This window comes from Bos grunniens, chromosome 2 (genome assembly GCF_055505025.1).
Source record: "Bos grunniens cultivar Pamir isolate PY7600 chromosome 2, Bosgru_T2T1.0, whole genome shotgun sequence".
Taxonomy (NCBI): Eukaryota; Metazoa; Chordata; class Mammalia; order Artiodactyla; family Bovidae; genus Bos; species Bos grunniens.
In genome coordinates this window covers 5,346,521-5,358,287 of record NC_141166.1, presented here as the reverse complement: position 1 = coordinate 5,358,287, position 11,767 = coordinate 5,346,521, and the positions used below count along the sequence as shown (strand labels likewise).

General features: G+C 37.3%; 1 protein-coding gene across 50 annotated transcripts in view; it reads left to right on the top strand.

Moving 5' to 3' along the window:
• EIF4G3 (eukaryotic translation initiation factor 4 gamma 3) overlaps positions 1–11,767 on the top strand; it is a 354,136-nt gene that overhangs the window by 173,084 nt on the left and 169,285 nt on the right. For 15 of the 50 annotated variants that reach the window (XM_086326700.1, XM_086326656.1, XM_086326955.1 and 12 more), the window contains 2 exons: positions 337–450; positions 3,893–3,925. The exons of 16 other annotated variants lie outside the window; for them this stretch is intronic. In XM_086326700.1, the coding sequence (XP_086182826.1) occupies positions 337–450; positions 3,893–3,925 (147 nt within the window). Of the gene's footprint in view, positions 1–324; positions 451–3,892; positions 3,926–11,767 lie in introns of all 50 variants that reach the window. 19 more of the 50 variants (XM_086326948.1, XM_086326946.1, XM_086326867.1 and 16 more) reach the window with 4 other exon arrangements.

The window sequence follows — 11,767 nt, the reverse complement described above, 5'->3', positions numbered from 1 at the left end:
TCGTTTGCTTGTCTGGTTTTTTTTTGTTTGTTTACTTTTTTGCTGCAATGGTCAACAAGATGTCTGATGCAAGTTTTGTTCTGAGAGTGGTTTGGGAATGTGGACACTTGACCACTTAGAGTGGGCCTTGAGATCTCGCCAGATTACTTTAGATAGGCCCCAGTTCTAATCACTAAACATGGAACATTATGGTAAGCTGTTATTGCAAAGAATTCTATGGCCCTTTTAACCCCTCTACGCCTTGTATAATTATTGGGAAAGAAAAGAATTTACATGGTTAGAACTGGCGCAAAACCTGACTGAAGAGCTGCATCTCTAAACCAGTTTTTTTGACAGCCCAGCAGAACAGTGCCAATACATTGCACAGACAACTGGAAGAGGAGGAAGGTTTTGGAACAGACTCCCGTTTACAGGTCCTTGGCTGGAAGAGGCTGGATAAAATACTGCATTGTAAGCAATGTAACAAGCTGTACTTCTTGCAGGCAGTGGTGCCCCCGGCACGCATTATTTTTGACCACATCCGTTTATTGGCTGATGAACACAAATGCATTGATTGCATCCTCTCTGAAAGTCTAACCTGGCATGGCAGTTTTTGCCGGGCATTATGGGGAAAAGAATAACAAATTGGGTGGGTCTTCTCTATTGGGAATTAGACAGGAGTAATTTGGGGTTTAGAGGGATATCCCTTTGAGATGAATTTGATTTTAAGAGATAAATTTCTTTTTAAAAGGCTTCTTTTTCCCTCTTTCATTTTATAATTGGTTATCAAAGGGAAAACTGTCTATAGTTGTCAGCCATTTTTCTGTGGTCATAAACTATCTTCAGATACTATCCTCTATGCAATTTTTGCCATCTGCTCTGCTAGTGACCATTACCACCCCCATTACTAAAAGCCACACACATAACATTCCATTACATACCCCAAAACACGTGCAAGACTAGCAGACCCTGCACTACTCTTGCTTGTTGTTTTGGGTCCAGTTTTCTTTATTTCGTTTGTGTTGGTGCTGGGAGGGTGAAGTTGGGTTTGGAATTTGGCAGGATTGCATTTTCTTCTCACATCCCAAGTTGCCATAGTCCAGTCTCATCCATCCCACAGCTACCCCAACTGGTGAGGAGAGGTAAGCTATTGCACTCAGGAAGGGCCTCTTCCCATGGCTTTGTAGAGCAGCTAAAGCTTACTCCATTCTATTTCTGCATTAATGGGCCATTGGCAATTGCACAGTTTAGGCTTTTCTGTTCTTCCCTGGACAGCTGCCTTTGCAATCCAACTGGCTTCAAGTGGCCCCCCTCCCTCCTTGAGAAGATCTTTGTGCCTGTATTTCTGCTTGATACTTGTATATTGTTGACAGTTTTGTTTAAAAGTAAAAAAAAAGAAAAAAAATTGAAGAACTACCTACCTGTTCCATTTTCTGGTTGTATTGGAACTATGTAAACTATAATTTATTGCTTAATAGCCTCCAAAATAGTGAAATCATCAAATGCTTAATGGGGGTGGGGGACAGTTTGGCTTTTGCAATAACCTGTAACCATTGGTTATTTTTATATTCTGTGGTGCTAAGTGCCAAAGGTACATGAATAACTATTGGTCATGCCCAGTTACCAGCTGTGCACAGAAGGGTGAGTGGGTGTGAGGGAGCGTGGGTGGCGTAAACACTGGCTCTGAGTTCACAGAAGGCTGCTTTCCTTAGTATCTTCAGTCCTTACCATCTTAAAAATCCTTCCTAGAAAAAAGAAAAGTTTTTATTTTTAATATAAGCCAGCAGCAATTACAGTTTGTTCTGTTGCTTACAGTTACCTGTAGGATTAAGACTTGTCATTACAAATGAAAAACTCAATAGCCAATGGTGACTAGTGCAAAATAGACTAGGGTACTTTCCCACTAACTTTTATTTTTTTAATATTCGTGTAATTTTATAAGGTACTCCTCTTGCTCATAGGAAGTTCCTTTTTGACCGGAATATTCCAAATATATAAAGTTTCAATTTTATTGTAGAGCCTTAAAAATGGGGCCTTTCTGTGGAACAGTGATAAGACAGGTACTACTGTACTAAGGTTAATTTTTTTAACATGGCCCTTCTCTCCCATTTCCTTCAAAAGTGTCATGAAGAAACATCACACTCCCACCCTCTATGTGAATACCACATGGGTAATATTACCTATTCTTGAAACTTGATGGCCATAGTTAGAGGTATGATCTGTTTTCTTTTCATAGTTGGAAAACTGAAAATATAAAACTTCAGTTTCTTTGAAGAGAAAATGTTTTGCAAGAAAGCTAGCTGCCATTATCATCATTCTGAAAAACTACTTTACATTGGTTTTTAGCAAGTATAATGGCTGGCTAACATGCCCTGATCCTATAAGTCATGGAGAGCTCGTTAAGTTATACGGAATAATTTCAAAATGTGTTAGAACAGTGTTCATTACCTGAGCAGTAGGTAGCATTTAGCTTCTAAGGTAAATTCTTGATTAGAGCTGTCTTCAGTCATCTCCTACATTGTGGCATGTGACCTACTGCAATTTCTTGAAAAATTTTTATATTCAGTAGTGACAGTTGAGGAAATAATTCTGGTAACTTAAATTCTGAGTACAGAGAATTGTTTCTTAGTTCATCTTCAGTCTTGTTCACCCAAAGTAACAGAAGGAAGGCTCCATAGGAAATTAAACAATTCAAAGAAGATACATATTTTAGCTCCTTAAATATTTTAAATAAGACCCTGTGTGGTTTGCATTCAAAATGGCTTACTAAATATTTTAACTGTTAAAGAGAGTGGTTAACATCTCAGTAGTTAACGTGTAGGTGGCCAGTAGGTGACTCTACGTGCCTGAATAATTTCTCTTTCTTTTTAGTAAAATCCCATTGAAAGTCTGATTTTGCTCTGATGAGTTATTTGATCCTAGAGATTTTGTATTTAAAATTTTATGGGTGAAAAAGCTTTTTCTTCCATTCTAAGTTAGGGAAAGTAAGAGTTGGAATATGTATTATCCTCTTTCAAATGCTCTGTGGTTTACCTAAAAAGTGACGTTTTCTTTTGTTTTTGTTCTCAATATCAGATAGCAGCAGGTACAAGTATGCAGTCTTGTGCTGTTGTGTCTACATAGTAATTGAGATATTTGACTTCTTTGACTCTTTTTTTTTCTTCTTGAGCTTATAAGAGTACCACTTTGACTAATCATGTTAAAGGATGGTGTTCTTTACCTCTGCTTTGATATGCCTGGTATTAAACTTTACTAGTTCATCAAATTTAAATATATATAATTATTTATATATTTACACTTATATATTATAAATATATTTATTTATATGTTTATATATTTATAATATATATGATAAATTTTAATCTTTAACTCCAAGAAATGAAGATAGTGAAATTTCCATTTCATATGTGAGATACCCTGTTTAATTTAAGAAAATTTGAAATCTGTACTATTACATTCTTTATTTTCTGCTGGACATTATAATTACCTCCTGGCTGTTTCTTGTAATGGGAAAGCATTTCTCATTCCCTGCAGTTTTATCAGTTGCATAAGCATAGTTGACTTTTCATATGTTTGTCTTAATATAACCACTTAGTGTTTCAAACTTTCTTTTGTTTTATTTTAGGGTTTAAAAAAAATTCCTATCAGAGAGGCACTCTTATGTGCATAGCAGCTTAGCTGTTTCTCTCCCAGCTGATAAATGGCAAACTGTTTCTGATAGAGGTGTCAGCCTGTTGAATCTTCTCAGTACCTGTCTGTCACTGTCCTGCAGCAAAGCTTTGACTGTTTGTGTTTTTTTTCTTCCTGTGGGTTTTATTTCTTTCAGCATATTGTGTGAAGTTTCGGTTTTTGTTGTGGTGTTTCTGACTCTTTGTGCCTTTCCTTTTGTGTTTGTTTTCCCTCCTTTTCTCAGTTTGCAGCGGGGCCTCGACCTGCCCATCATCAGGTACTGTACCCTTGCCCCTTCACTATTACCCTGAACTAATAGGTGGGGGCTTTAGTAGTTTCTGACTCTTAGAATGCTGCCATTCCATGGACCCACTCAAGCTGCTCTTCAGGAGTAGCTTCAGGACTTCCCTGGCTGTCCAGTGGTTACGACTCTGCACTTGCCGTGCAGAGGGTGCAGGTTCCATCCCTGATTGGAGGACTAAGATCCTACATACCTTGTGGCTTGGCCCCAACCCCAAAAAAAGAGTAGGTTTGCTGTGATTTAATACAGTTCTCTTTATTCTTCACTGATTTCATAGCATTTTGTTATTAGCAAACCAGTTTTCTTCTTTTTACAACACAGTTTAAAAATAAAGAGTTTCTTTACTTTGCAAAAAAAATTGCCCTGAATTGATAGCCAACTTTGAAAGTATTTAGATATATTAAGCCCTTACGGATTTTGTGGATATCTGCAGTAAGTTTAAATTTAACTGAATGGAATAGGCAACATTCTAAGAGTTTTCTGTTAACTAACTTTCTGATGTAACTTGTATTGATGTGTATATAATAGTACTAGTATTTCTAAAACCACTTAATCTCAGTTACTAACGTAGACCTAATAAATTGATTAACAATAATATACATTCATTTGCTGCATAGTTATCTTTATTTTTAGCATATATAGAAAATTGATACCTTATTTAACTTTAATATTTTTAGCCTATTCTTTTTAAATGAAGTTATTATGTAAATTAAAATTTCAAAAATGTGTATGCAGACACTAGTTTATTTAGCAGGAATATACTAGAGGGAAATGGTTTGAGAGAAAGAAAAAAAAAGAGTTGCAGGGTTTTTCTCCCAAGTATTCTGAAACATTTTCTCATTCTGTGGTAGAAAGAGCCTAGGCTAATCTAAATTCTAAATCTGATAGATCTGCTGTGTAACCAGCTGAGTTAAGCAGTTTTTTTTTCTTAGCCTCGGTTTCCCTGTATGTAAAGTGGTGATAAATACCCTTTACATTAGAGATAATATATGTAAGTCATCTGACATAAAATAAGCAGCCAGTAAGTGTTAGCTATTTTTAATATTGTCATGCAACTTAGTATGGTTTGATAAAATGAAAGAAATATTAGCAGTGTTTACCTATGGTATCATATTGGATGTTACTTAATTGAAACCTTTAATTGTCTAGCAGTGATTTAATAAAAGGCTCTGCTTCTCAAAATACGATTTTCCAATCTAGATGATGTAAAAACCAGATAAATTCTGAGGTGTTAAAAAAGATATTTTGCAGGAGAACTCAGAGGTGGTTGTATGAAATGGATGGCAGTTCTTTGGATTTGATAGAGAAATAAAACTTAGGGTAGTTTTTACTTGATAGAGATAGCGTTGTTGAAGTGCTTTAAGAGCTTGGAATTTGATGTCAGCTGGACCTTGGTTTATAGCTTGGTGGTCTTGGGTAAACTGCTTACTGCTCTCAGGCTCGGTTTTCTCATCTGCAAAATAAGGAATAGTATCAGTACTCTCTTTGGACTAATGTGAAGATATGTGAAATAATACAAATAATACGATTAGTGGAGTGTTTGGCATATAGTATGAATCTGGTGGATAAGATTACTAATTATGAGAAAAGATAACCTCTTAGGTTAAAAAAGATTGATTATACATTTTTTAAAAAACAGCAAATCTACTCAAGAGCCATAGAGTCAAGGTTTACATTTTAATCAGGGATAAAGCCAGAAATTCCTGACAAGAGAGAAAGCTAAAAGATCTCTGTTGAAGACGCAGAGTAAAAAAACTACGGCCTCAGCAAAAAAGTTTCTGTGCTCCTTGGTACAAGGCTAAGTGTTTCTATTACTTGAGTTCAGTTGCAGTGGTCCTCAAATTGGGATGTTTAAGCCTTTATATATTGTCAGCTTTTGGAAAATCTAGTTTTTAAAAACTTTCTTCTGAGTCTAAAGGCTTGTGATACATTTTATCTTTTTAAAAAATTTTAACAAAGTGTCTTTTCTCTATGCCTTCAACACTTGTTTTCAACAGTACTGCTTTCATTATGCAAGCTTCTCTATGTCTTGTTTCATATCATGAGCATCTCCTTCTCCATGAAACTCTCAGGGTTTAGGTCTGAGGAGATGTCTTAATTACAGCCTTCAGCCAGTCATTCTTAAATGAGAAACAGTACCACTTCCATACAGGGTATCTGGAAATGTACGGAGGTGTTTTTTTTTCATTTTGTTTCTTAAACTGTCACTGTAGGAACTCCACTGGCATGTATTAGCCCAAAGGTTGCTAAAGGAACTGCAATATAGAGAGCAGTTTTTCGTAACTGGTTATTCTATCCAAAATGCCAGTACTGTTGAAAACAAGTGTTGAAGGCATAGAGAAAAGACACTTCTTTAGGGAAAATATTTATGTCCTGGGATATTTTTGGTTTCTTGTGATTAGGACTCAAAGTTGAATGAAGGCCCCCCATTTTTTTTTTCCCCCATCTATGGCTGTTTGCTTTGGCCAGAAAGAGTCAAATCAAGGGTTAGAGTCAGTTTTGACTAGTTAGAATTAGTGAATGGATTTCTCAGTTCTCCTTTATTGCATTATTCATCAGCGGCTACCTTTCCAATCATATATCCTTTCAGTGCTTTGATCTCATTTTTTTTTTCTTTTTATGAAATAATTTGGTGCTGGATGATGTTTTGATGTTTCTAAAGTCCTGTAGTACATATATAACTTTTTATAGATGTTTAGTAACAATTGTTTCCATAAACTGTTGACTAAGAAAGATGCACAAGGTGAGAGTTGTGGGTTAAGTTTTACTTGTGGCCAAATGAGGATGACAGCCCTGGAGACAGCATCTTAGATAGCTCTGAGAAACTGCTGCAGAGAGGCAGCGGGGAGGATCAGTGTATAGTGATTTTTGGTGAAAGGGAAGTACATTCAATCAAGCACACAGATTTTTGGAGAAGGTTGTTGCTAATCTCTGTCACTAGTCTCATGAAGGTTACTGCTGGTCACGAGGAGCAGACGTCACCACAAGTAATTTTAGTGCTTTTCTGGTTGTGAGGAGATGTAAGAGTTGCTTCTTCTGAAACTATCTTCCTAAGGCCTGTTCTGCCAGTTTTTCCCAGAGCACAGAGGGCCTCATTCTTGATCTCCACCCTGAACTCCTTTCAGGGTGTGTTGAAGGTCAGTGGCTGCAGCAGTCTGTGATTTAATCCTTATGGAGGTAGATGGCAAGTGCCAATTTTTAGTTGGCAAAACGTTGCAAAGAAAAAAAGAATAGTTATTTAGATAAGCTATTTGATTCCTTATGAAAACACCGTCATCCAGTTTAGTAATCTGGAACTTATGTATTTTCTTTCTTCTTTGTGAGATGAAGTTATCAGAATTGAAGTGGAACAACAGGATTTTGGGTAGTTAACATTTTTAGTTTAAGAGAACCAAGAAACTGGTATACTGGTACAGGAAGTGTTTCTTGGAACTGCTTTCATTGAACAGATCTTTCCATAATCTTCTTAAGAGCCCAGCTAGGGCTCTGTTTGAGTCCCTCAAGTCAGAGGGATCCCGTGTTCTGAGTAAGGTTGTGCCAGCCACATCATCTTCCTGGTACAGTTAATTTTTGGCTTTTGCAGGGAGTCTTTGGTTTAGTAATGATGTTCTTACTCTTTTTGCACTTTATAACCTGAAGAGAGCTTTAGCTTAAAATAACAGTAAAAGAAGTAGTCCTAACTTATTTTATATGCAGAACAATCTTGGCTTTAGAAATATGTCAACTATTTTTCTTGCAATGTTTGAAAATCCCGAGGTACCTAGAAACTGAAAGAACAGAACGTACACCCAGAAGTGAAACAAGTGGCTTGGTATTATGTAGATCTGGTCTTTGAAGACTGTGTAGCTGTGGTTTAAAGTTACTGATGTTCCTGTCCTTATTTTACTTTTGAATTTCACAAGAAATATCAAGTGTTGGTTTTATACCATGGCTGAATAGTCTTTGCATTTTGAGGTAATTTAAATTGTTCATGGAACAAAAACATTTTGTAGTATGTTGATATATGATTTTAGTTCACACAGTGTTCAAAGGAATTGGATTTAGCATTAATAAATGATAAGCTTCACAAAACTTAACAGTGTTTGGCATCAAAGAATTGTTACCTGGTGGCAGGCGTTGAAACTATGCAAGTTTTCCTACTGCAATTTGGTTCTTTTTGCAAAAAGATTTTTTAAAAAGGAAGAAACAGTTGCCTTGCATTCCATCCTCTCCATTATGACCTCTAAAGGTTTCTGTACTCAAAGTTGTGCTGTTAAAATTGATGTCCTGGTCCCTGGTAGAGAAATATTTGTATTGCTCTAGGCAGTTTCTTAGATTTGGAAAATAAAATAAATGAAGGTTTTGAATTTGCCTCTAGGGCCAGACCTGGCATATCAGAGTTTAATGGATAGGAAATCTGATTAAGCATCTGTGCAGTCTTATTACCAGAACTCTTGTATTTTTCAGAGCTTAATGTAGGCCAGTGATGGGCAGTTTTATCTGGTACCTAACTCACAAGGAGTTACAGGGTGGCAGCAGAGACAGCGACGAAAATATAGGTTGGGAGTTGTCATAACTGGAATTCAATCTAACCTTTACTGTAAACTGACCTTTGACCTCAGCTTGATCTGTGAAATGGGTAAAATATGCTCACACGTGAAGTAATACTGAAGTATTATAATAAGAGCATGTATTTCCTGAGGGCATTGTGATAATTAAAAGTACCTGCCTGTCACAGTGCCTGACACATCCTAGGCCCCTGATAAGCGTCAGTTTCCTTTAGCACTGAGATGCCTTTCCCTTTCACCGAGCTATTTTTACCTGTGAATGAAGTGTTCTACAAGGATGCTTCTGTTTCCTAGACTCTGCGCTGTGATCTGACAGAACACTAGCTTGTTCCTGACAGAATCCTTAGGGACTTCTTTCCTCCATCTGACACAATCCTCTGAGGGAGCACTGTCTAATAGAAGCACATCTTCTGTATCTGTGCTGTTCACTACGGAAGCCAGTAGTCACGTGTAGCTGTTGAGTGCTTGAATTATGCGTTGTGACCCAAGAACTGAATTTTTAATTAAATTTTAATTTAAGTAACCACATATGATTAGTGGCTGCCTATTGAACAGCTCAGCTATAGGGCTTAATTCCTTAGGTCTAATCTCCTAATTCTTAGTGAAATCTAAATTATCTGATAATATAGGCTATGTGCAGGAAAACACAAAGAATTTTAAATGAATAACCTTCATTATAAATTGTTGTAAGTCAGCAGAACATCTGATTCGTATTTGAGTGATATGCCATTATGTGGACTCTTTACCACTTGTCTTTTTCTAGCTCATCAGAAAATCATAACATTATTATTTTTCCTTGCACGCTTATTTTTTTTTAAAAAAGATATCGGAGGAGGCGATGGCACCCCACTCCAGTACTGTTGCCTGGAAAATCCCATGGATGGAGGAGCCTGGTAGGCTGCAGTCTGTGGGGTCGCTAAGAGTCGGACACGACTGAGCGACTTCACTTTCACTTTCCACTTTCATGCATTGGAGAAGAAAATGGCAGCCCACTCCAGTGTTCTTGCCTGGAGAATCCCAGGGACGGAGAAGCCTGGTAGGCTGCAGTCCATGGGGTCGCACAGAGTCAGACACGACTGAAGTGACCTAGCAGCAGCAGCAGCATTAACCTAAAAATTCTTAATTGAGAATCTGTTTATCCCTCCAGTAGGTTGAATTTATCAATACATATGCAAAAAACTAGGGATTTCAGAAGCATAGTTTTGATATGTTTTTATTGCTTTGCAAATTAATAAGTACTCAGTGGTTTTAGACGTAGGAAGAACTAATGTGACTGAATAAGTTTTTTATAGTTGCTGAAAATGAATAGGTGTTTTTCAAAGAATTTCTGATTATTATATAGATTTTTTTTTTAGAGATGTCTTTGTCTTTTGATGATGTTAAGAGAACAAATTCATAAGAAATGTTATATTCTAATTGACAGCATCTTGGGAATTCCCTGGAGGTCCAGTGGTTGGCTTCATTGCAGGGGCCCGGATTCAGTCCTTGGTCAAGGAACTGAACTCCTGCAAGTTGCACAGCACACACACCACACCCCCCCCACCAACCCCCCCCACCAAAAAAAGAGAAATGGACATCATCTTCAAAAAGCGATATGACAGATGTTGTTGGCCAGGAAAGTATGGTAAAGGTATAAATACTGTGTCTTTAGAAGGATTTTCCAAGAGGTAACATTTTCCTTTTTGCTTCTGTAGTGTTTCTGTGAAGGTCAGCAATCTTGAGTCCCCTATAAATTCAGCCTCTGTTTTAAATGTATCCTAGCCCTTTGGAGCTACCCAAAGTACCCCCTCAAATGGGGCTGTCCTCTTCCTCTGCCATTTTCCTGGCATACTAATGGGCCATACTAGTGAAAGACAGAAGACTGAACAGATTGAAATCAAGCTTGGAGATGATACTTATGTTGTACAAGGTTCTTCTCTCCTTGCCTGTCTCATTTCAGCGTTTTTATCAGTGACTTGGATTAATGCCTTGCCTGGCAAATTGGCTGATGGTGATGTAGTTTTGACATTGCATGACATATTTTGAATACAGAAGATTCTATACAATCTGAAATGATGGGTTGAAATTAGCCAGATAAATTTTCAAAGGAATAAAACACTTGATTCCTATATGAGATTCAAATCACAACTGTAAGAGTACACAGAAAAGTAAAGAGCATGACTTATTGCCAGGTTATGTATAAAGAAGATTAAAGAGTTTAAGATGATTGTAACTCAGTACTAATTGGTAGTAAAATGTTTTGACAAAGGAGCTCCTGTGATCCTTGTTCATTAATGGAAGCATAATTGGCCAGAATAAAAGAGAGATATTGTTCCTTTATTCTGCAGCAGATATTTATTGAGTGAGGGCCTGGCACATTCTGGGCAGACCTGGAAATTTATATTCGGCTCTCTACTTTGAGAACTTTGAGCAGTGGGAGAAAATTGAGGAGAAAAGAGTAAGCTGTTTAGGGAATTTAAAAATCTTAGTTGGAATGACAAGGGGTTTAGAGTGGTGATTGACCTGGAACAAAAAACAGTGATAAGTTGCCAGCAATGGCAGGTTGTCACTTACAGAGAGGAAGGATTTGACTTCGATGTGAGTTTTGGGAGGGTAGATGTCAGACCAGAGGATTGGTGGTTCAGAAACGTTGGAGCCAGTAGAAGGAAGAACTTTTGTGGTGTCAGAACTCCCATTTAACAACACAGTAGAACTGTGTTGAGTTGCTAAAGTCTGATAACACCAAAGGCATGTTATTTAAGAGATTCAAACTTTAGGTATATGGTTAGACTAAATGGCCTGTACTGTGCTTCCAGAAGCAGGACGTGTTGCTTCTTTTAATGATTCTTCAGCACTCAGTGGAGAGGAAAAAGTATTCAGAAGCACTGGAAGCAGTTTGGGAAAGCCTGTTCATATCCACACTTTTCACTAACCTGTGGTTTGCTGCCATGCCTGCCCACTGTTAAATCTAATGCTGTATTTACAGTTGAATGGTTAAGAGGGAAGAGAATCCATATCTTTTTATTCCTTTGCATGTCCAGCCATTATACCTTTTCCTCTGTGTGTGTGTGTGTGTGAGAGAGAGAGAGACAGACAGACAGACAGAGAGATGTGGTTTTTTTAAAAAGAAGAAACAAGTTCCAAATAGCCTGTCACTGTAAAAATCTTAGTGCAGTAAAGCTGAGTAAATGTAAGCCTGTTAAATGTACCAGGGATAAAAAAAATGTATGAACAAGTTTCAGTAACTCTGAAGGAAACAGAGAATTAAGAGTCTTGTAGGAAGAAGAAATTT